This window comes from Squalius cephalus (assembly GCF_949319135.1).
Source record: "Squalius cephalus genome assembly, chromosome: 8".
Classification (NCBI taxonomy): Eukaryota; Metazoa; Chordata; class Actinopteri; order Cypriniformes; family Leuciscidae; genus Squalius; species Squalius cephalus.
This window is the reverse complement of record NC_137129.1, coordinates 13455954-13476226: the sequence shown is the minus strand read 5'-3', so window position 1 is coordinate 13476226 and position 20273 is coordinate 13455954. Positions and strand designations below refer to the sequence as shown.

At 38.2% G+C, this 20273-nt stretch overlaps 2 protein-coding genes across 5 annotated transcripts in view; both read left to right on the top strand.

Moving 5' to 3' along the window:
- Nucleotides 1–1655: 1655 nt before the first annotated feature.
- On the top strand, nt 1656–16833 carry gon4la (gon-4 like a). 4 transcript variants are annotated; one of them, XM_079879047.1, is made up of 29 exons: nt 1656–1816; nt 2052–2250; nt 2661–2732; nt 3441–3649; nt 3775–3849; nt 4778–4828; nt 5034–5078; nt 5168–5266; nt 5360–5470; nt 6197–6361; nt 7073–7283; nt 7365–7466; nt 7548–7588; nt 8241–8350; nt 8449–8653; nt 8812–8898; nt 8998–9166; nt 10113–10242; nt 10325–10472; nt 10965–11081; nt 11193–12581; nt 13380–13473; nt 13626–13753; nt 13885–14082; nt 14187–14330; nt 14413–14664; nt 14822–14997; nt 16020–16122; nt 16359–16833. In XM_079879047.1, exons 2-29 carry the CDS (start codon nt 2073–2075, stop codon nt 16473–16475), a joined length of 4926 nt encoding a protein of 1641 aa, XP_079735173.1. In that variant the 5' UTR covers nt 1656–1816; nt 2052–2072; the 3' UTR covers nt 16476–16833. The 4 variants fall into 4 exon arrangements, with proteins under 4 accessions (XP_079735173.1, XP_079735172.1, XP_079735171.1 ...); XM_079879046.1 differs by having other exon boundaries at nt 1670–1816; nt 5034–5084; XM_079879045.1 differs by having other exon boundaries at nt 1670–1816; nt 2052–2271.
- Nucleotides 16834–16984: 151 nt separating this feature from the next.
- Nucleotides 16985–20273, top strand: part of pdia8 (protein disulfide isomerase family A, member 8) — a 9976-nt gene continuing 6687 nt past the window's right edge. The window contains exons 1-5 of the mRNA XM_079879454.1: nt 16985–17271; nt 17642–17720; nt 18480–18597; nt 18701–18808; nt 19647–19776. Of these exons, the coding sequence (XP_079735580.1) occupies nt 17111–17271; nt 17642–17720; nt 18480–18597; nt 18701–18808; nt 19647–19776 (596 nt within the window). The 5' untranslated portion in view covers nt 16985–17110. The remainder of the gene's footprint in view (nt 17272–17641; nt 17721–18479; nt 18598–18700; nt 18809–19646; nt 19777–20273) is intronic.

Sequence of the window (20273 nt, the reverse complement as noted above, 5' to 3'; positions counted from 1 at the left end):
CCCCTTGGCAGCAACCCCCCAGGACCGATGACAGCGAGGAATGAACCTCTGAAATGCTGCTGCCTGTTTCTTTGCATTCTGGAACCTCTCGACGACAGTGCTCACAGCATCGCCAAAGAGGCCAGGAGGGGACAGCAAGGCATCAAGGAGGAAAGACTTGTCCTTCTCCTTGATGTCCGAGAGGTTCAACCAAAGGTGTCTCTGTAGCCACCATAGCTGCCATGGAGTGGCCGATGGTGCAGGTCGTCTCCTTAGTGGCACTGAGAGAAAGATCAGTGGCTCAATGCAGCTCTTTAATAACACTGGGCCTTCGCCCTCATCCAGGTCCCTGAGCAGGTCAGCCTTGTACATTTGCAAAATAGACATAGTGTGTAAGCAAGTGCCAGCCTGACCAGCTGCCATATCCGCCTTGCCATGACATGGCTTGCTTTTCCTCTGCGCTTCCCACTTCTCGGCAGGCCAATCAATATTTAACTTAGACACAGCATGAGACACAACCTCCATAAGCTCCTTGTACTGCGGGGATATGGCTGGCGAATCACCAATATCACCAGCAACAATGAGGTCATCTAACTCCTCAGAGCTACACAATCCCAACATTAAACTATCACTCGTAGTGGAAGAAGCCTGAGCGGGCTTCCACATCCCGAGTTTGAGCAGTGCGAACCCCACAAATGAAGCCGCCGCGCTGGGACACTATCCAATCCGCAGGGAACGTGAGCCTGGCCGCTCTCTTCTAAAAAGGTCAGGGAGGAGCGGAGCGCTCTCAAAGGGAGCTACAAGGGACAGACAACACCAAATAAAAAGCTGTACAAAGCTCCTACTAGATCAATAATTTTATACAGCTCATGTCAAGATGTCTGGAGTTTTTTGTCAACTGACATTTCTTGGAAAGATATTTTTGCAGTGTTTCGTCAGCAGAACAATCTTTTTAAAAAAACACATTAAATAACAGTACGACCCACTGAAGAGATGTAGTCTATCCCTCGCAGCCCGCTTTTATTCCCATCAAAAAGAGAATGCTCAAAGATGGAGCTGCTGTCTGTGATTTCATGGTAGTAGTTATCCCACCCTCGTGCCAGTAAACACGTCATCAGATAAAGGAGATATCATTGAAAGAGGAAGGGATGATTATGAGGGCACATTTAAAATGAATTATTTTAAAGAATTGTGATGTGGACGGAAAAAAATCATTTATAATAAATATTCCAATATTCCATTAAAAAAACAAGAATTGTCCATTAAATTGACTTGAAGTTTTTAACTTTTAAGGTCACTTCACACATTTAGAAACATTCTTTATTTTCACGTCTGTGTTGTTATGTCACTAAAGTAATGTGTTGATGACCTTTGGGGGGAAACAATACATTAATAAAACATTAACACACAAGGGCTGGGTTCACAGACAGGGCTTAGACTAAACCAGGATTAGACTCAGTTAAGTAACTTTTATAAATGTGCCTTAGAAGATATGTATGCTTTCAGTTTAAACAGCTCAAACATACATTATAGTCTGGGACTAGGCGTAAGCCTTGTTTATGAAACCGGGGTAACGTTAATGTCTGACCTACAAGCTCAAAATGCTGTAGTTTACCCGCTAGGCTAGGCTAGGGGACTTTTATTTAGCTACACATTCGACAACAATTCCGTTCCGCGAAACGGAAGTGACGCCCTTTTGTTGTTCATCTCGTCATCGCATCGCTAATGTAGCGAATGTTGGCGGGTGTGTATGAAGTATTGGAAATGTTCATCAACCTTGCAGCGAGATTAAATATGACATGCGGAATGTTCTTCTGATATGAGAGTTATAATGGAGGTAACGTTCCTGTTCCAGACAACACTACCGCTGTAGTTTAGAAAGTTGCTGTCGCTTAAACATAAAATAAAGCAAGAGTTCGAAGGAATTGGATGCCAAAACCAATATTTATAGTATAAACCCATGAAAATAAATATATATGTTTCCCTCGGACAATGGGCGTTATCATAAGTGCACACACGTTCTTCTGTATCCTTATTTGATATTCTGTATGGATGATATTTTGTCCCGACAGGTCTGAATAGGGCATTGTGAGATGGATCAAAACCGAAAACGGAGATTAAATAACAGGAAAACTGGGCTTTCTCACTGTAAAGTGGCGAGAGTTGAAGAGCCGGGGGAAGTTCCTGGGAGCAGAGATGTTACAGATCCTACAGGATCATGCAGACATGTCAATACCATCAGATCCTCCAGCCCACAATCTGACAGTGCCAGTAAGACATGTCCAAAACATAGTGAGAAACCTCACTATGGGCAGCAGTTTTGTTTATTATATGGGCTCCTATTGTGCCCAAATGCTGACTAGGATAGCAAATACAGCCTAGATGTGCGTTTTAGTTATCTTGAAAAGAATAAGTAGCTAAAAAATAAAGATAAATACAATAAAAATAAATTGCTACCAAATATCCAATAGATTTCTTTCTTGCACATTCTTATGTTTTCATATATTCATATTTGAATTTACTACCACTAACTGAAAAGTACTACGGACAGTGGCAGTTCTACTATGGTAATACTGTGCTATTCCAGTACCTTGACTTAATACCATGCTGTTAATGATTATAGTGGTATCAGAAAGTGTGCCTGTCTGGATAATCTGAAACGTTTATGTGAATGCTGTCAGGTCAAGAACAACATGCTGCATGTACCCAGAAGCCTGAAGATGATGCTGTGAAGACCTTGAGCATGACATTTGGTGAGTTCACAAAAGACTGTCCTCATTAGTTATATATTCATAGATATATTGACCAGGGGTGCATTTCCCAAAATAATAATAATAAAATAATGAATAATAATAATGAATCATTATTGTTATTGTTAATTTTATTATATAAATTATAATTATTTTTTACTCTAGTTATAAAAAATGAACATTTGTGTAAATTACAATTGTACTGGAAATTAAAAAATAGATATTTGATGATAATTATAATAATCATTTTATTTGACTGCATAAGTTAATATATTAATATTTATGTTTTAAATTCTTCACTTTCAAATATTCTAACTCTTGGGCATTTAATGTTCCAAAGCTTCGAGCTTTTATTTTGGCAGAATATTGGTGAAATGCTGTAAACTTCTGTCCACAAAAATGGAAATTATGCATATGTGAAAATAAATAATGCATAACTGACACAGGTTGCGTTTCTAAAAGTGTGAAAAATTCAGCGCATTCAAAGATGAATTTCGATTATCACACTGAGCTGGATCAGGATTTTTAGTTCATTTAATTTAATTGTGCAGCCCCATTTGTTTATTTTAATTTTATTTAATTAATTATTAGCCTTTCATCAACTCACAAACCCCCAGGGATTCGCGAATCCCTGTATAGGAAACCCTGCAATAGATAAAACAATATCAGTCAACCATGCGAAACAGTCTGAAATGTGTTGCTGTTTTTCAGATAAGGAACAGTGTGGAACCCGTGCGCTGGGCCGAAAGAAAGGTTTGAGAAGGAAAAGAGACACAGTCGGTGAAGTAGAAACTCAGCAGAAGGAAGTCGAGGATGAAATCCAGCCGGAGGTCGAGATTGACCAAGAGCTGGACAGAGAACTGGAAAACAAATCTCGACAACATAACTTGACCTCTGCGAACGTTCGTAGCATCATTCATGTGAGTGTGGAGTGTTTCTTCAAGACACTAGTTAGCGAAATTTCCTTTAGCGTATGAAGCCTTCCATAATCATCTCTGACTTTGTTTTCAGCATGTAGCTCAACATATTTACTGTCCATTTGCAGGAAGTGATTACCAATGAGCATGTTGTGGCCATGATGAAAGCAGCTATCAGTGATACTGAACCCATTCCTGTGTTTGTGAGTATAGATGTTTTTTAATCAACTGCTCTGCTAGAAAGTGGTTGGCAGTTTTTAAAAGGGGCATTAGATACTATTTAAAAAAAATATGATTTTGATTATTGGGTTTAATAGAATAGATTATTACACATTATTTTTCACATACTTTACATTATTGTAGCTCCTCTATTCCCGGTCTGTCTGAAACATGCTGATTTCTACAAAGCCTCTCCTTCCTATAAGCTCGGAGTGCTCTGATTGGCCAGCTGACCCTGTGCATTGTGATTGGCCAAACACCTCAAGCAAGTGTCGGAAATGTAACGCTCCTTACCATAATATCGAGCTTCAACTTCTAAGGCTTCATTTATAAACACACAGTTGGTTTTACCATATCAGTTCGAGCCCGAAAATGCGGACGATTAAGCCGATCAAAACCAATTTTGCAAGCATGACTTCAGCAGAACGTTTCACAGTGACAAGTAGTCTGCATATAGGCGGCGTTGTACTCTCCCAGGTTCAGGAAGCTGTTCTCTGTAAAATGCGCTGTGCACAAACAAACCTTTTGGTTGTACTGCTCAGGAACAGCTTTATAAATAAATCTTAACCTCTGATTAACCTCAGAAAGCAAAAAAGGGGTTTGCTTTCGCAGCCAAACTCACAGCGTCTCCGCGACATGACAACAACACTTCAATTCACTGAGACCTCGTAACCTCTGATATTTTACATTGTGATGTGCAAGTTTGAGGAAGAAATATCTGGACTTCGATCGAGCCGTTTTAGGCAGGTGTGGATCAGTGTTCTCTGTTAGATAGAATAAATCCCTTTGTGGGAGACCATGAGCATCGTACACATGCCCAAACAGATACATTACACACTACAGGAAAAGTAGAACATTAAAAAACATCATATGACCCCTTTAAGCTCACACATTTCTCTCTCTGTCTCACAGGAGCCCAAGATGACTCGTTCTAAACTGAAGGAGGTTGTGGAGAAAGGAGTTGTAAGTTGCTTTGTTTGTATAGGAGCATGCATTACACTGCTGCATATTTACAGTTATCTATTTTAATTTTGCAGTATTTATTTTACGGTTACATATTTTAATAGCTACCTAATATTTTAGCTTGTTAGCATGAAATGTCCTCCGAAAAAAATGTTCAGAGACCTGAGACAATAAATGCAATGAGGTGTTTATGTTGTTTATATAGGTCATTCCTGCTTGGAACATTTCGCCAATTAAGAAGTCATCGGAGGTAAAGGTAACCAACAAGAAATCATGTACAAGAAAAGGAACAGGCCGTTATATGCAGAATTTATTATTAAATGGTGTTTGCACTTACAGAAGGGACCCCAGTTTGTGGATATTCCTTTAGAAGATGAAGACTCCTCTGATGAAGAGTATCGGCCTGATGAAGAGGACGAGGATGAGACAGCTGAGGAGGTTGGAGAGAAAGATTTTTGTCAGTCATTTGATACTTTCTTGTCGCAATGGTTTTTGTAGAGACTGTGTTTGTGTGTGTGTGCGCATGGTTAGACCCTTCTGGAAAGTGACTTTGAGAATTCGTCTTCTCCACGGGCGAGTCGAGTGAACCTAAACAGATCACATTCTGAACATGAGGAGGACGGAGCCAGCAGCTCCAGACTGGTAAGACTATATGCTATAGCTAAAAGTAATATAATATGTATTTTTCAACATTTTGTTGAAAAAAAAAACATTCAAAAGTTTGGGGTCAGTAAAGATTTTTTAGTGTTTTTGAAAGAAGTCTCTTATGCTCATGAAGACTGCATTTTTAAAATAAATAAAAAACAGTAAAAACAGTGATATTGTGAAATATTATTACAATTTAAAATAACCTTTCTGTTTTAGTATATTGTGAAATGCAATTTATTCCTGTGATGTGAATTTTTAGGCAGCCATTATTTCACAAATCATTCTAATATGCTGGTTTGCTGCTCAAGAAACATGATCAATGTTGAAACATTTTTATCGAAACCATAACATTTTGTTTTCAGGATTCTTTGATGAATTTATTTCAAACAGAAATAATTTATAACATTATAAATGTCTTTACTCTCACTTTGGAAATCAATTTTATGTGTCCTTGGTGAATAAAAGTATCAATTTCTCTATATACTTTAAGAAGAACTCCTTGCCCTGCAATAGCTTTATGACCTCAGATTGTTTTTCCCAATTAAAGAAGCTATAATTTCAACCAAACAGCCATGATTACTAAGAAGCCAAAATGTTTAATGCAAGAAGCAGAATACAACTGTTTAAATCAGAATTTCAATTTCAATTTCTTTTAAAACTCTCATTAAAAACAAAACAAATTACTATACACAAAAACATATTTTTTACCAATTTCTACAGAGCCTTCACAGATCCAGGCACCTGACAGTAGCTGTCACCCCAATGGGACCTCCCCCACCCCCACCGGCCCCCTCCAGGGCCCCACCAGATTGCAGCTTCTTAGAGAAACTCCATGCGGTAGATGAGGAGCTGGCCATCGGCCCTGACTGCATTGAGTCTTTTCAGGTGCATCTCACTTCACTCGTATTGTTTGTGTAGTTTCTATTTGCATTTCTATTTACAGTAGAACCAAGAGGTATATGGGCATTTAAGTCACATTGAATGTAATTGCAAACAAATGATCAAACCATTTATTTGTATTATATAATTTATCTCATGCATACTGTGCCTGAAGCAAAACAATTCACTGAAAAAATTTGTTTTGGTTTGAGTTTATAAAACAAAAGATAATATACTACCATTCAGAAGTTTGGGGTTGGTAAGATTTTTTAACAACTTTGAAAGAAATCTCTTATGGTCCCCAAGGCTGCATTCCTTTGATCAAAAATACAGTAAAAACATTAATATTGTGAAACATTATTACAATTTAAAAGGGTCATGACATGAGACATCAAATTTGCCTTGATCTTTTGACATATAAGAGGTCTTTGTACCATTAAAACATCCTGCAAGTCTCATAGCTTAAAACAATCTCCTCATTATAAGCATTTATTTAATCAAGCTCCAAAAATGGCCCAGTTTGATGTTGCGGGATCTGTGATGTCACACGGGCAAATATATACAGGTGTGCTCCTTAATATTTTTGTGGAAACTGTGATAACATCCATAATACTTTTTTTCCATGAATCTTTGATGAATAGAAAGTTCAAAAGAACACATTTTATTTTAAATATTATTTTAAATATTTCTTAAAATGGAATCTCTATTTTGCATTAGAGTCTCACTAGCGCTAATGGAGAGGAGAGCCTAATTTCATTTCGAACGCGATCCAAACGACCACTGAGAGACGTCCCTATGGGCCTGCTGGAGGCGGAGCTCCGTGCTCCTGACATCACTCCAGACATGTATGAGTTTGGCTCCGCCCCTGAGGACAGAGAATGGACCCATTGGTTGCAGGGTCTCATGACTTCAGATATGGAGAATGAAGGTACGGATGGGCCGAAATAGTGAACATATGCATATGCTTCCTTAGATGTGTTTCTTAAAAACGCTCTTATTCTCTTGCCAGAGGAGGGTGATGATGAAGATGACCCTGAGTACAATTTTCTGGCTGAAATTGATGAGCCTGATGTGGAGGACTATAGGAATGACAAAGCAGTGCGCATCACCAGTGAGTTCATTTGAGAGAAATTATTGGCAGATCATTTGTGGCTAGTTTGATATTAATCACCTTCTTTCCTTTGTTACTCAGAAAAGGAAGTGAATGACTTGATGGAGGAACTATTTGACACAGTAAGGATTTTAATTTATATCTTGTAATCTTATAACTAAGGATGTGCAAGAAAACATGTTTTCAAAATTGATTAGTCATCAGTTGCTTGATCGAAAGGGCCCAATGATTTCCACGATACGGAAAACATGGACGGAATCGCAGAATCCAGTCTTAAAATTCGATTTTACCTGTATATAACATGGAGTGTCACGGAATGCGTCAAATTTATGCATTTAGTAAGTTTTATGCTATTTGTTTGATTGCCACCATTTTTGATAATAAATTTGTATTAAATCATAAACACAGAATCCATAAGAATTAAAACAGACAACACAGAATTTCTGGAAAAATATAAAACAATTCATAGGGCACTATTATTGTTAGAATTTTTATAAATTGCTAAAGATTTATAAATTAAAATAATTAGATATCCTTTATGATTATTAAAATGTAAGACTATTAAAATGAAAAACATGGAAATTGGGAAATACTAAAAATTTGCGGGGGGGGGGAATTAATTTCATAAGGCCCTGCTGAATGATGAACTACAAAAGTAGTTCAAAATCCTTGATAATCAGTTAGGTAGTTGTGGAACTGTCAAGACCAATCCCTACTTATAACATGCATCTGTTTTTCTTTTTCTCTGCTTAACTCATTCTCCATTACCTGTAGTTTCAAGATGACGTAGGGGGTCAGGAAGAAGACGGACATGAAGAAGAAGAGGAAAAAGAGGAAGAGGAGAATCCCCTGCAAGAGCCACCTGGCATTCTGGAGAATATTCAGTATGTCCATCCTCAGTTTCACAACCACCACGTCATATATTTAGATGACACAACTGATATACAATTGCACTTTGAGGTGAAATGTTTGCTGTGTGTAGGTATGAGGACCCGTTAGCAGATGTCTTGAAGCAGCGCTATCGTACAGTACGGGAGCAGCTGGCGGCTGTGAGGAAACGGAAGGCTCTGCTGAAGAGTAAAGGAGTATCTGGACCTCCAGTCTGCCCTCAACACACTTCCATCCCCATAACATCCATGACCCTGAACACAGCTCAGAAACTACAGCTACAGCAGCAGATCCAGCAGGTCTACAAAGATTTGGTCAATTTAAAGAAGTGCAACTAACAAACTATTAAGAGTTTCTCCTTTGACTTTTAATAATCAGATTCTTTATGCCTTTAAGGAGATGTTTGGGAGTTTTTTATTCATGGGTTTTTCACTGGCTTTTTTTGTTTGTCCTGCAGCATGTGCAGCTCCTCGCGCAGTTGAACATGTTGAGCAGCTCAGTCAAGGGTCTGGAGACAGAAGCTTCAACAAGCAGACAGTTCCTGGTGAGACATACACACATATTTCAGAAACACCCCAGGATGTACACAGATACATGTTAATATCATTTATCGTTTTCTCTGTTTTCTATTGTCTTCTCTCAGTTGGAGCTGCAGATGTTTGCCCAACGTGGAGAGCAGACTTGTGGTCCAGCAGAGCATGGCTTCACCAGCATCTTCAAATCCTGCAACCTTCAGGGTGCTATTTCTCTGCTGGAGGAACTAGATCAATCACCCAAGGGTGACCCTACAGTCCCGAGGCCATGTTTCCCTGGTAATTTAAATGTGGCTGCCAGCCTTTGTTTACTCTCACGGATTCCCTTCATTGTCTGAAAGCCAAATAGTTTTAGTCAGTGTAAGTTATACTAAAGTTAAAGGAGAACTCCGGTCAATTTTAACATTGAGCTCATTTTTTTGTAAATTTGGAGTGCTGTCAGTACAGAGAACAACGACAGAAATCGGTGTTGCCTACACCGTGTATCCTCTTTTTAAAATTTGCACCCTGTTGACTTCAATGGGGCAAGTTTTAAACCTGCTTTTAGCCTCTTAACATCCTTGATGTGTCATTACAAGTGCACCAGCCATGTGAGTGATTCATTCAGAGTTAACACGGGTGAATCTGACTGCAGTAGATGTGAAGGATATTAATAAAAATGATGTTAATTCAGCCAGCGCTCATACCTGTATTTACATCCTGTTTTCGGTCGAAGTCCACAGTAGTCGATTGTTGAGTTCGGGCGCATAGGTTATCACGTAGGTTATATACAGGTATGTGCGCTGGCTGAATTAACATCATTTTTATTAATATCCTTCACATCTACTGCAGTCAGATTCACCTGTGTTAACTCTGAATGAATCACTCACATGACCTGTGCACTTGTAATGACACATCAAGGATGTTAAGAGGCTAAAAGCAGGTTTAAAACTTGCCCCATTGAAGTCAACAGGGTGCAAATTTTAAAAAGAGGATACACGGTGTAGACAACACCGATTTTTGTCGTTGTTCTCTGTATTGACAGCACTCCAAATTTACAAAAAAATGAGCTCAATGTTAAAATTGACCGGAGTTCTCCTTTAAAGAAGTCTTACTTTCACTCACCATCTGATTGGAGTAGTAATTCAGAAACAAAAACACTGTTGCACACTTTTTTTGCCAATTGTAACTGGAAACTTTCTAGTGTTAATCTTTTTGCTCTTTGTTTGCTTGTTTAATTGTGTAGGATGTCAGATTCCCGCTCCTTTGGCCTGGTTGATGGCGACTCGGCCAGTGTTTCTCTACCCAGAGCTGCTTCCTTCAATCCAGCTACGCCCTTCTAGATTCAAAGGACAGTTTACTTCAGCTGAAGATTGGTACTACACTCACGCATCAACCTGAATCATTATACATTCTTTAAAAAGGTACTCAAACAACACTGCTTTACTCTGTCATCAGTCTTGTTGTTCTAGGTCATAAGCACTTAAGAACTACCCTACACCCACTGCAGATGACTTGTCGCTATCTGCTTGCTGCTAGAAGCGTTGTCAGTTTGAAATCACACATCCGTGATGCATGTCATAAGCCCTTTCCCAATGTCATCAAGGTGAGTGAATGAACACATAGGAAAAATGATCATGGCATTGTGAAAGCATGCTTCAGCATTCTTCAGAGAGTCCGTTTTAAGCTGTGCTGCGGTTCAAATGATGATGCCTTATATAATGTAATAATATGTTTAAATTATTGAAAGTTATGATAAAGTGATCCTTATGGATTAGAGGGAAGAATATGTAGGCTCACTTTTTTCAGTACTTGGAATGTATTGGCCAGACTGACTACACACACACTGTGCATGTATAAAACTTGAGAAATTTGACTTCAGAAAAAAAATACACAACAGATTTGCAATATGCATATTTATTGCAAAACTACATATTTCACCACATTTCAAGTTAGAATTTCACTCAGATCAGATAAGTATCTCCAAGTGTGAATCTGTGTGACCCCTCTGTGAACCTTTGCAAGATCTTCATGGGTAAATATTTCACCCTCAATGGAATATGAATGCACCATTACGTCTTTTTTTCACGTTTTTCAGACATACTTTTTAGAGGGGAAATGCCCCTCCATGCCCTTGGCCTGTAAGAGGGTGAGTCCTTGTGAGCAGCGCCCCCCAGTGGAGAGAGAAAAGAGCCTCATGCCTGATTGGCTCTTGGTATAACTGCCTATAATCCTGATCTGTTTTTGTAAATCCTTCTGTTCTTCATTTTCTGTATCTGGTGAAAAATCTGATTTATATGTAATCTGCAACCTCTCTCTCCTGTAGAAAAACCTTAAGTGCATTTATGAGCATGTAAGAACGTTTAACCAACCATCTGGAAACTCCCAGACTACTGAATCACCAGGTCCGGGACCAGACTGTAGTTTTACTCCAGGCATGTGTTACCCTCCCAGCCTTCCTGAAGACCTTGCTAAGACACTTGTACCTTCACTGCAGGGTCCATGCAAAAAGAAGAAAAACAAGACTGCTAAATCCATCAAGCCTTTAAAACCTCCCCTGTTAGCTGAGAAACTAGAGGTGGTTCTCAACCAGTTTCCAACACTTTTACCAAAAGCTGTTACGGTTTCAAGTCAGCCGCTTCCCCACCCTCCTCATCTTGCACCGGTTCTGAGGCCAAAATCGAATCTATGCTTGTCTGGAAATAAAACTATGAAGGGGCCTTTAGAGAGAGCGATCATACTATCTAGCCTGTCAAACGTGTCTCCAGTGGGACGAAACCAAGATGGTGCAGTTGTCACTTTACTGACTGCTCCAGTCGCACCTGAACTGAGGGCTGTTCCTGTGAAAAATGCTGTAGAAACTCCAATGGGTGTCTCTGGTTCTCCAAAGAGAGCTCAAGTTGGTGCAACCCAGGGGGGCGTGATCATCAATTTACCTGCTGCTATGACACCAGAGCTGAATTCTTGTCCTTCAGGGCATATAACTGTGAACCAAACTGCGCAAATAATCACCTCTAACATTGAACCAGCCACTCCCAGAGGGTCAAACCTCATCATTACTCTTCAACCGCCTCCAGTTCCCAACACCTTAATATGTCCCACCCCAATCATAAAGACGAACGCCCCATTGTCTAAAGATCATATTAGTCAGCGCTGTGGCACACTGCTTAAACTTATACCGAGGGACTCTGGTGGTCTAGCTCAAGTATATCAAAAACCTCTTAATCGGTTTCTTCTCCTCCCTCCAGGCTATGTGTTTGCAAGCAGTAGCTTTGGCCATCAAACCTTAAAACACTCATCAGCTCTGAATAGCACAGAGGTAAAACAGAGTACGCAAAAGAGAACTCCAGATCATTTCTACAGCGCTGATGGGCCACAAGGAAGACCATCACAGATGTCCTCCATTCAAGAGTGCTTGCAAGAAACTGCATTAGCAGAAGAAGAGCTGAGTATTGATGATGGAATTGAGAATGAGGTAGAAGAGTACGGTGAGAAGGACTCCAGAGAGCTGTTTCTCACTCTTTCTGAATCCTCTGGGAGCCCGACACCCAGCATCGACGGGGAGGATGCTGACATGGAGATGGTTTTGGGCAGGGGAGAGAAACTAGAGGAGCAGAAAGCAAAAGAAAGGCAAGGTACTAGTAGGCAGACCGAGGAGGAGGAAACAGGTGGAGCTGACAATGTTTCAGACATTCCATTTGTTTCAGAACTTCAGGTGAGAACATTTTTATGTTTTTCGTGACATTAATGAACTGAATACTAATTTTGTAAACCTTACAAAGCGTTCTCTCTCCCTCTCTCTGTTAAGAACCTGTTAATAATGTGTCCTGGTCATATTTCACTCCCAAAAAAAAATAATTATTGTGATTTATTTTTTCTTCTATTATTTTCTTTTACTATGTTTTACTATTTACTTTAAATATAAGTTATATTATGTATATTTATTTTATATTTAAATATTTAAGCATCATATCTGATGGTAATCACAAAAAGCTAGTAAAATGTCTGTATACATAAATAAAATAGTAATATAATAATGTTTTAAATTGTCATAAATATACATGTTAAGGTCCTTGCACACTGAGTCCGAAATTCTCAACCGTAATTTTCGCATGTTAAAAAATAAATACGACGTCACTAGTGTCAATCACGTTTACACATAAACTTTCTCCATCATTAGATTTTCTGCGTTTTTCGCATCCGTAGCAAGCATTTTGAGAGGTGTTTTGACAATTCAGAGCCACCGAATGACGAATACGAAAAAACGCATACGAATATTTCGGACTTGGAGTGCAAGGACCTTTACATTGCAAAAACTTGTTAAAAATTCTAAAAATAGGCATCATTTTCTTTATGCAAAATAGAATGTCTTATTTTTTTCTTTTGGGGTAAAATATGAACTTGATGTGTTCTCATGAGATTCATCCAGTAAAAGCTGGAGTTCCCATTTATGCGTTTTGTATTTATGAGACTTTTTCATTTAATTAGTTAATCATATCATTGTAAACACCAGGAAACTGTGGAGAAATTCTCACACATGGCTACAAAGACAAGATCTGAAAACGAAGGAATACCAGATGATGTTAAATTAAACCATCAACCTTCAGGTCAGTGCAGTCATAGGAGTACACCAAAAACAAGATGTTATTGAATTCAGCACATTCTGTAGCTGGAAAAGTAAGCGGGCACATTTACAGAAATGCTAATTAATGTGCAAATGTCCCTGTTAATCTAAATTGAATAAATGTGGCACTCTCAGGTGCCCATCGTACCCACACTGAGGAGATGGCTGAGGAGACCCCTTTTGTCCTGCACAATGGTGCACCTGATGATGATCCCTACAGAGACGCTAAAGATGTTGCCTTTGCCCAAGCTTACCTGGAGAAGGCAAGAAATATTTGGATTTGCACGTATAATATTTATATGTGCACAAATAATAATTGCACAGTATTTCTGCCTGTCAGATTTTACATATTCAGTCTGAAATGTCCCAGAGCTGTCTGTCTGTCTCTCTCCAGGTGTATGAGGTGTTGCAGATGGTGCCAGGGAAGGTGGACGAGTTCCTGTGTGTTCTGTCTGAGTTTGAGAAAGATCCAGAAAGTCGCACATCACTCGAGCTGCTGACGAGACTCAAGCCTGTGCTGAGCGACTGGCCTGAACTGCTTCAAGATTTTGCTGCTTTCCTGCATCCAGATCAAGCCAGAGAGTGTGGCATGGTAGAGGAGAATTAACAATACCTTCATATGCATGGCTAAATATAGCACACGATCATAAAATTTCATGGTACAAATGTGATGCTGTTCTTAATGTGTCACTTTAGCTGGCAGAACAGCAGGCGTTTGAGCGCAGCAGACGGTTTCTACGCCAGCTGGAGTGTACTTTTGGAGAGCAGTCAGCTCTCTACAGAAAGGTGGTGCATATTTTACAAAAGGGTCCATCACAGGATCTTGCTGACTTCAAAGAGGTACCAAAAAGGGCATAAGCAGACAAACAGTCCTACCTTCTTGTGGCATTTTAGCATGTCTTCACTTTCTTTTTCTTTTCAGATAAAAACTCAAATAACTTTGCTGTTCCGTGGTCACGCTGACTTGCTAGAGGAATTCTGGGAATTTTTTAAACAGCTATACCCCCAAGTGCAAGATGAGGATCATGCAGACAATGTGTCCAATGTGGAAACGAATCAGGGCTTGGAAGAAAGCCAGTCCTATCAGCCAATCAGAATTGTCATACCAGATAAAAAAGTGGAGCCAGTCAAAACAGCCAATAAACATAGAAGAAAAAGAGACAAACATGCTCAGGTACCACACGAGGAGACCATCTCCTCTTATAGGTCACTTTTCCTATATATTCAATGTCTATAGAGATCTCAAGCCACCTGAATTGTGTTCTCCGTAATGTCTGTTTTTTTGTTTGTTTTTTAAATCTAACACAATATATGATCCTCATCTCTCTCAGAAGGCAGAAATAAAAAAGAACAAGGCCAAGAAAAACAGTGCAGAGTTGGAAAAGAAGGCAGCTGAAGCTTCTTCAGTGGACAGTCAACAGTCTTTATCTAATGCCACAGGAAGCTCAGTCTGTGCCAAAAATATCTCCCGCACACCAAATGGGAAAAAAGTAGTCCTCTGGACGAGGTTAGAATTGTTCTGCAACATTCATGTGTGATATTACACAATCGTTTCTTTTCTTCTTTTTTTATCGTAGATCATTTAATTTCAGAAATATGTTTGCTGTTATCAGGGTTGTGTGCCATTCAGAACTGAATTGGGAAGGCCCTTCAAGACCTTAATTTAAACAGAGGTAGCAAACAGGATGTATAATTAAAATTTAGATTTGAGATTAAGAATATAGATAAATTCATGTGCTGTAAATTCATCACATGTGGTCTCACTTTTGGATCCATTAGATTATTTTAAAAATCAGTGTTGCTACTAATAGAAATGTGTATAAATCAGTGTATTTTGAAATTCTAACATTTATAATGTTACAAAAGATTTTTATTTCAAATAAATGCAATTATTTCGAACGTTATATTCTAAGAATCCTGAAAAAATCGGTTTCCACAAAAATATGAATATTGAATCATGTAGTGGCTGCTTCAAATTCAGCTTTGCCATCACAGGAATAAATAACATTTTAACATATATTTACATATAAAAGTTATTTTTAATCGTAATAATATTTCACAATATAACTGTATTTTACTGTATTTTTAATCAAATAAATGCAGCCTTGGTGAGCATAAGAGACTTCTTTCAAAAACAAAAAAAATCTTGCTGATGCCAAACTTTGAACAGTAGTGTCTCATGGAGTAAATTATCAAGAATGAGTTCAAATGTATTATTTTTATCACTTGTGGTGGACAATTATAATTTTTGTGCATTTGTTTCTTTAAATTACAAATCAGTCATTCCTCTTTCTGTCTTTTAATTTTAAATTCAATCCTATGGATTGTGGCCTATTCTATTCAAATTCACAATAATTATTTGAACTGAAGCTAATGCTTAATTTCTGATTCTTGTGCAACCCTGTTTATTTATATAGGTAGCTGACTTAGCTGTGTACCTCTACAAAAGTGTGAAGTTTTAACACTGATTTAGATGTATATTAAGGTTATAAAATAGATGTATCTGTGTTTTGTTTGTGTGATGATAAGGGAGGCAGACCATGTAATACTGACCACCTGTCAGCGGAGAGGAGCCAAGCCAGCCACGTTTAATGCCATCGCAGCCCAACTTGGCAACAAAACAGCCAACGAGGTTTGAGCTCTTTCTTTCACGTTTAAGATGCTTTTTCTCACAAAGATCATGTCTGAGTCATATTTCACTTGATTTTATTAATGCCAATATTTCTTATTTTATTTTGGGGCAAAATATGTTCTCTATTTTCATTGGCAGTGTGCGGTAATCCATCTAATCCAGTGTGTACTGCAGTCAGGTCAGCCATTATAAGTCACATCTTAGGAAATCAACCCATTTTTCTTTTTTCTCTTTAGGTTTTTGAGCGCTTTCAAGACCTCATTAAGTTGTTCCGCAAATCCAGCAAGTTACATCGGACAAACCAATCGGACACAGAGCTCCAGTCCGGTACAATCGAAGATGAACCAGACTGAGATTAAAGTTTTGTTGAACAATTTGAACAATGAGTGCAGGCTGGACCTGCTACCTGAATTGATTCAGAAGCAATGTAACACTTTGTTTTGTGTTACTTGAACATAAGAAACACCATATAGTATTAGGAAATGTGTTGTCCTTGGGACAAGATATATTTATGGTTCTATTTTCTCAAGGCAGACATTAAAGATATTGTGGAATTATTATTTGTGATTTTTTAAAAATGACAGACAGTGAATTGTCTTAATTTTTATTCATATTGTTTCCTGTTAATTATTATTACAATCATATGAATTGTTCTTGTATAATTTTATGTGAAGGAATATTACAAAATAAATTATTTAATTTATTATCGTGAACAAATGACTATTATTTTTGTTCTGACTGTAATAGTGCAATACGAGTCTCCCAGGAGGAGCTTTGATTGACAGAGAAATTCACCAATGACCGTTTTACATCTCATCAGCTGGAGAATTAGTAGCCAATCATCTCCTACTTCACTGACACATTGTGTTTTCATCCCGCCCCTCACACGGGCACAGGCATATCGGTGGAAACCGCCCGGCAAAAGCGTTTTTTTTTTAGTTCAGTTTTGGTTTCTGAATTTGGAGAATTATTCTCTATTCCTTCCTTGATGGATAATTTTCTATTGCGCGGGGTTTTATGTGTGTTAGTTGTTTGTATGTTGAGCTCGTCAGCGCGTGGACGCAGTGATGTGCTCGAGCTCAGAGACGCGGACTTCGATTACCTCGCGCCCGAGCAGGAGACCATGCTGGTGAAGTTTTATGCACCATGGTGAGAGAATAATGTTTCATTTACTCATACAAATATGCAATTAATAATATTTAATTGTAAAATGATTATAAGAAGAGTGCATGCTTGCATTTGCAACTCGCCGTACGGTGCTGCTGTATGTGATGGCGTGAGCTGTCCATGGTGCCTACATACAGCTGACAGTTGCGATGCAAGCTCGGTTCTTTTAAGAACATTTGTTCATTTTCATAAAGCATTTTAAGGTTTTAGGAAAACCCGCAGTCCTGGGATAAGTAGCACCATTCATTTATCCATTGTTCTATTACAAGTTAATCATTCAGCAGCATTGTTGTCAATTTTTCCATAAATACAAACAGTTTTTGATTGTTTAGCTGCTCTGTTTTGTTTTCAGGTGTGGCCACTGTAAGAAACTCGCCCCAGAGTTTGAAAGTGCAGCTACTCGACTGAAGGGAACAGTAACTTTAGCCAAGGTGAATACAGTAGGAGAAGGAAATTACAATATCTGGAAATCTTGGCTTGGAATAGTTCAATACAAATTAGGCTGTTTTTAAAATGTGACATGCTGCCAATTAACACAGATAGTAATTTAAAATTTGTGGAAACAAAAACTGTTTTCTGTTTAAAGTGCTCTTAAAAATGGAAGTCAGTAGGGCAAGACATTTCCTGGGATAAACGGTCAAATACACACAATTTTGAAAGTATAGTCACAAGCATTAAATCTGATTCGTGTCCTAACCTTATTTGTGTAAAGTTATTTAAATCTTCATCTCAACATCTGTCTTGAGTCATGACCATGTAAAGCGCTGACTTTCACACAATGTGTGCAAGGATACCAGAAAGAGCAAAAAAGCCAGCCACACATAAAATCATCCTCCCCGTTTAGACCGCTCAATTAACACCTTTAGTGTTGAGAATAAATAGAAGTATTTTAACAAAAATGCAAACTTCACATTTCTATCTTTAAAACCGCTGTAACATTGCTATGCTTACGCTGTATGCTTTACTATAAATGTAGTTTTTACTAAATGAGTTTGAAATTTTTGTTCTGTGGTGATCAAGCATTGTATTGTGTTGATAGAGCTCAACTTGATTTGAACCAGCAACATTTCTTTAATGGAAACTGATCTTATGATCCAATATTAAGGAGCCTCATATGATATTATAATGTTTATAAGTAGAGATTGCATGTTCTTCAGATGGTTTAAGGATCTGTGTCATTATTTGTTCAGGTGGACTGTACTTCTAATACAGAGACCTGTAAGCAATATGGGGTTACTGGATACCCAACACTCAAAATATTTCGGAACGGACAGGAATCATCATCGTACGATGGTCCACGCTCAGCTGGTATTTGTTTTAAGTTTTCCTGTATCATTTCAAATGATGTGTGCCATGAATGCAAATGCAACTTGGCTGGGGATGTCATAGTGGATGTATAATTTCCAAACAGATGGAATTGTGAACTATATGAAGAAACAGGCCGGGCCTGATTCTGTGCCTCTGCAAAGTGAGCATGACCTGGAGAACTTTATAAACAACTTTGATGCCAGTGTAGTTGGTAAGTGCTTTTTATTGGCTTTGTTTTAACTTACTCTCAAAAAAATTTAAATATATATATATATATATATATATATCTTGTGTAGATTCAAAATATATAATGTAACACCGAAATTTTATATTATGTACATTTAAATGCATAAATTCAGTGAATGAATGAATGGATGGATGGATGGATGGATGGATGGATGGATGGATGGATGGAGTTGTAATTGTGTGGGGACACTGAAAAGTCGTTTAATGCTTTGGAGTACAGAAGTAAAGTGCAGAATGACTTGCTTCCCACAAATGAATAGTTGTTATCTAAAGAAGAATGATCAGATGTTATTTTTCAACAAGATAATGCTCCTGTCCAAGTTGGCTTGAGAACAAGAAGTGGTTTGAGAACCATTGAGAACCAACCAAGTCCATCAGACTCATTTTTTGGCTTGGTCAGAGTCCAGATTTGAACCCTATAGTGAATATTTGGTCTCATATTAAACTCAGACGAACTGGGAGACATTTTTCAACTTCCTATAAAGTGTTTGAAGCCATTGACATTGAGTGGAACAACATTGACTCTTCTTCCTGTAAAAAGCATTCCTGCAAGCTGGGGAAGGCTATTCCGTGCTAAACTACTTTATCTAAAGCATTTGTGCAATTCTTGTTAATTTCCTGACCAGTTATTTGTGATTAAAATGGTTTAGACCAGTAAATATTATAACCATTTTTGGCTTGGCCCTTTCTTTTTTTTTTCGCCCAGAGTTGTGGATGGATGGATGGATGGATGGATAGATGAGCATAATACATATTTTATTATTAATGTCTTGCATCGTTTCTTTTCTCTGTCCGTCTCTCAGGGTTCTTCTCAGGGACTGACAGCTCTCAACTCGCAGAGTTTCTTAAAGGAGCCAGTTTAATGAGGGAGAGTTTCCGCTTAGCCCACACCACAGACCTCCAGCTTGGAAACAAATATGGCGTCACATACGAGTAAGCAATGGGAGGAACTTCAACTGGTGGGTCGTGTCCCAAAAACTGAGGTCTGTTCTAATAGGGGGAAACAGCGGTCGGAAAACAATGATAAATGCAAATCAACTAACAATATTATTGTGAATAATAGCAAAATAAATAGGCTTATTTATGTTCCCATCACTTTTGCTGTTGATGTCAAATTTCATAATTAGAATCAGAATCAGAATGAGCTTTATTGCCAAGTATGTTTACACACTCAAGGAATTTTGTCAGGAGGCTTCCAGTGCAGAAGAAAAGTACAGACATAGTCTAGACGTAACAAGAAAGTACAGACATGCGTAGGAATGACACAGTAGAAATGAAATATAACAATAATATAAGAAACAGACATTTAAAATATTGATATATTAAATATAAAAAATTGCAATATAATACAGTGGTAGAAAATATAGAGAAAAAATATATATGTATCTGTGTGTGTGTGTGTGTGTGTGTGTGTGTGTGTGTGTGTGTGT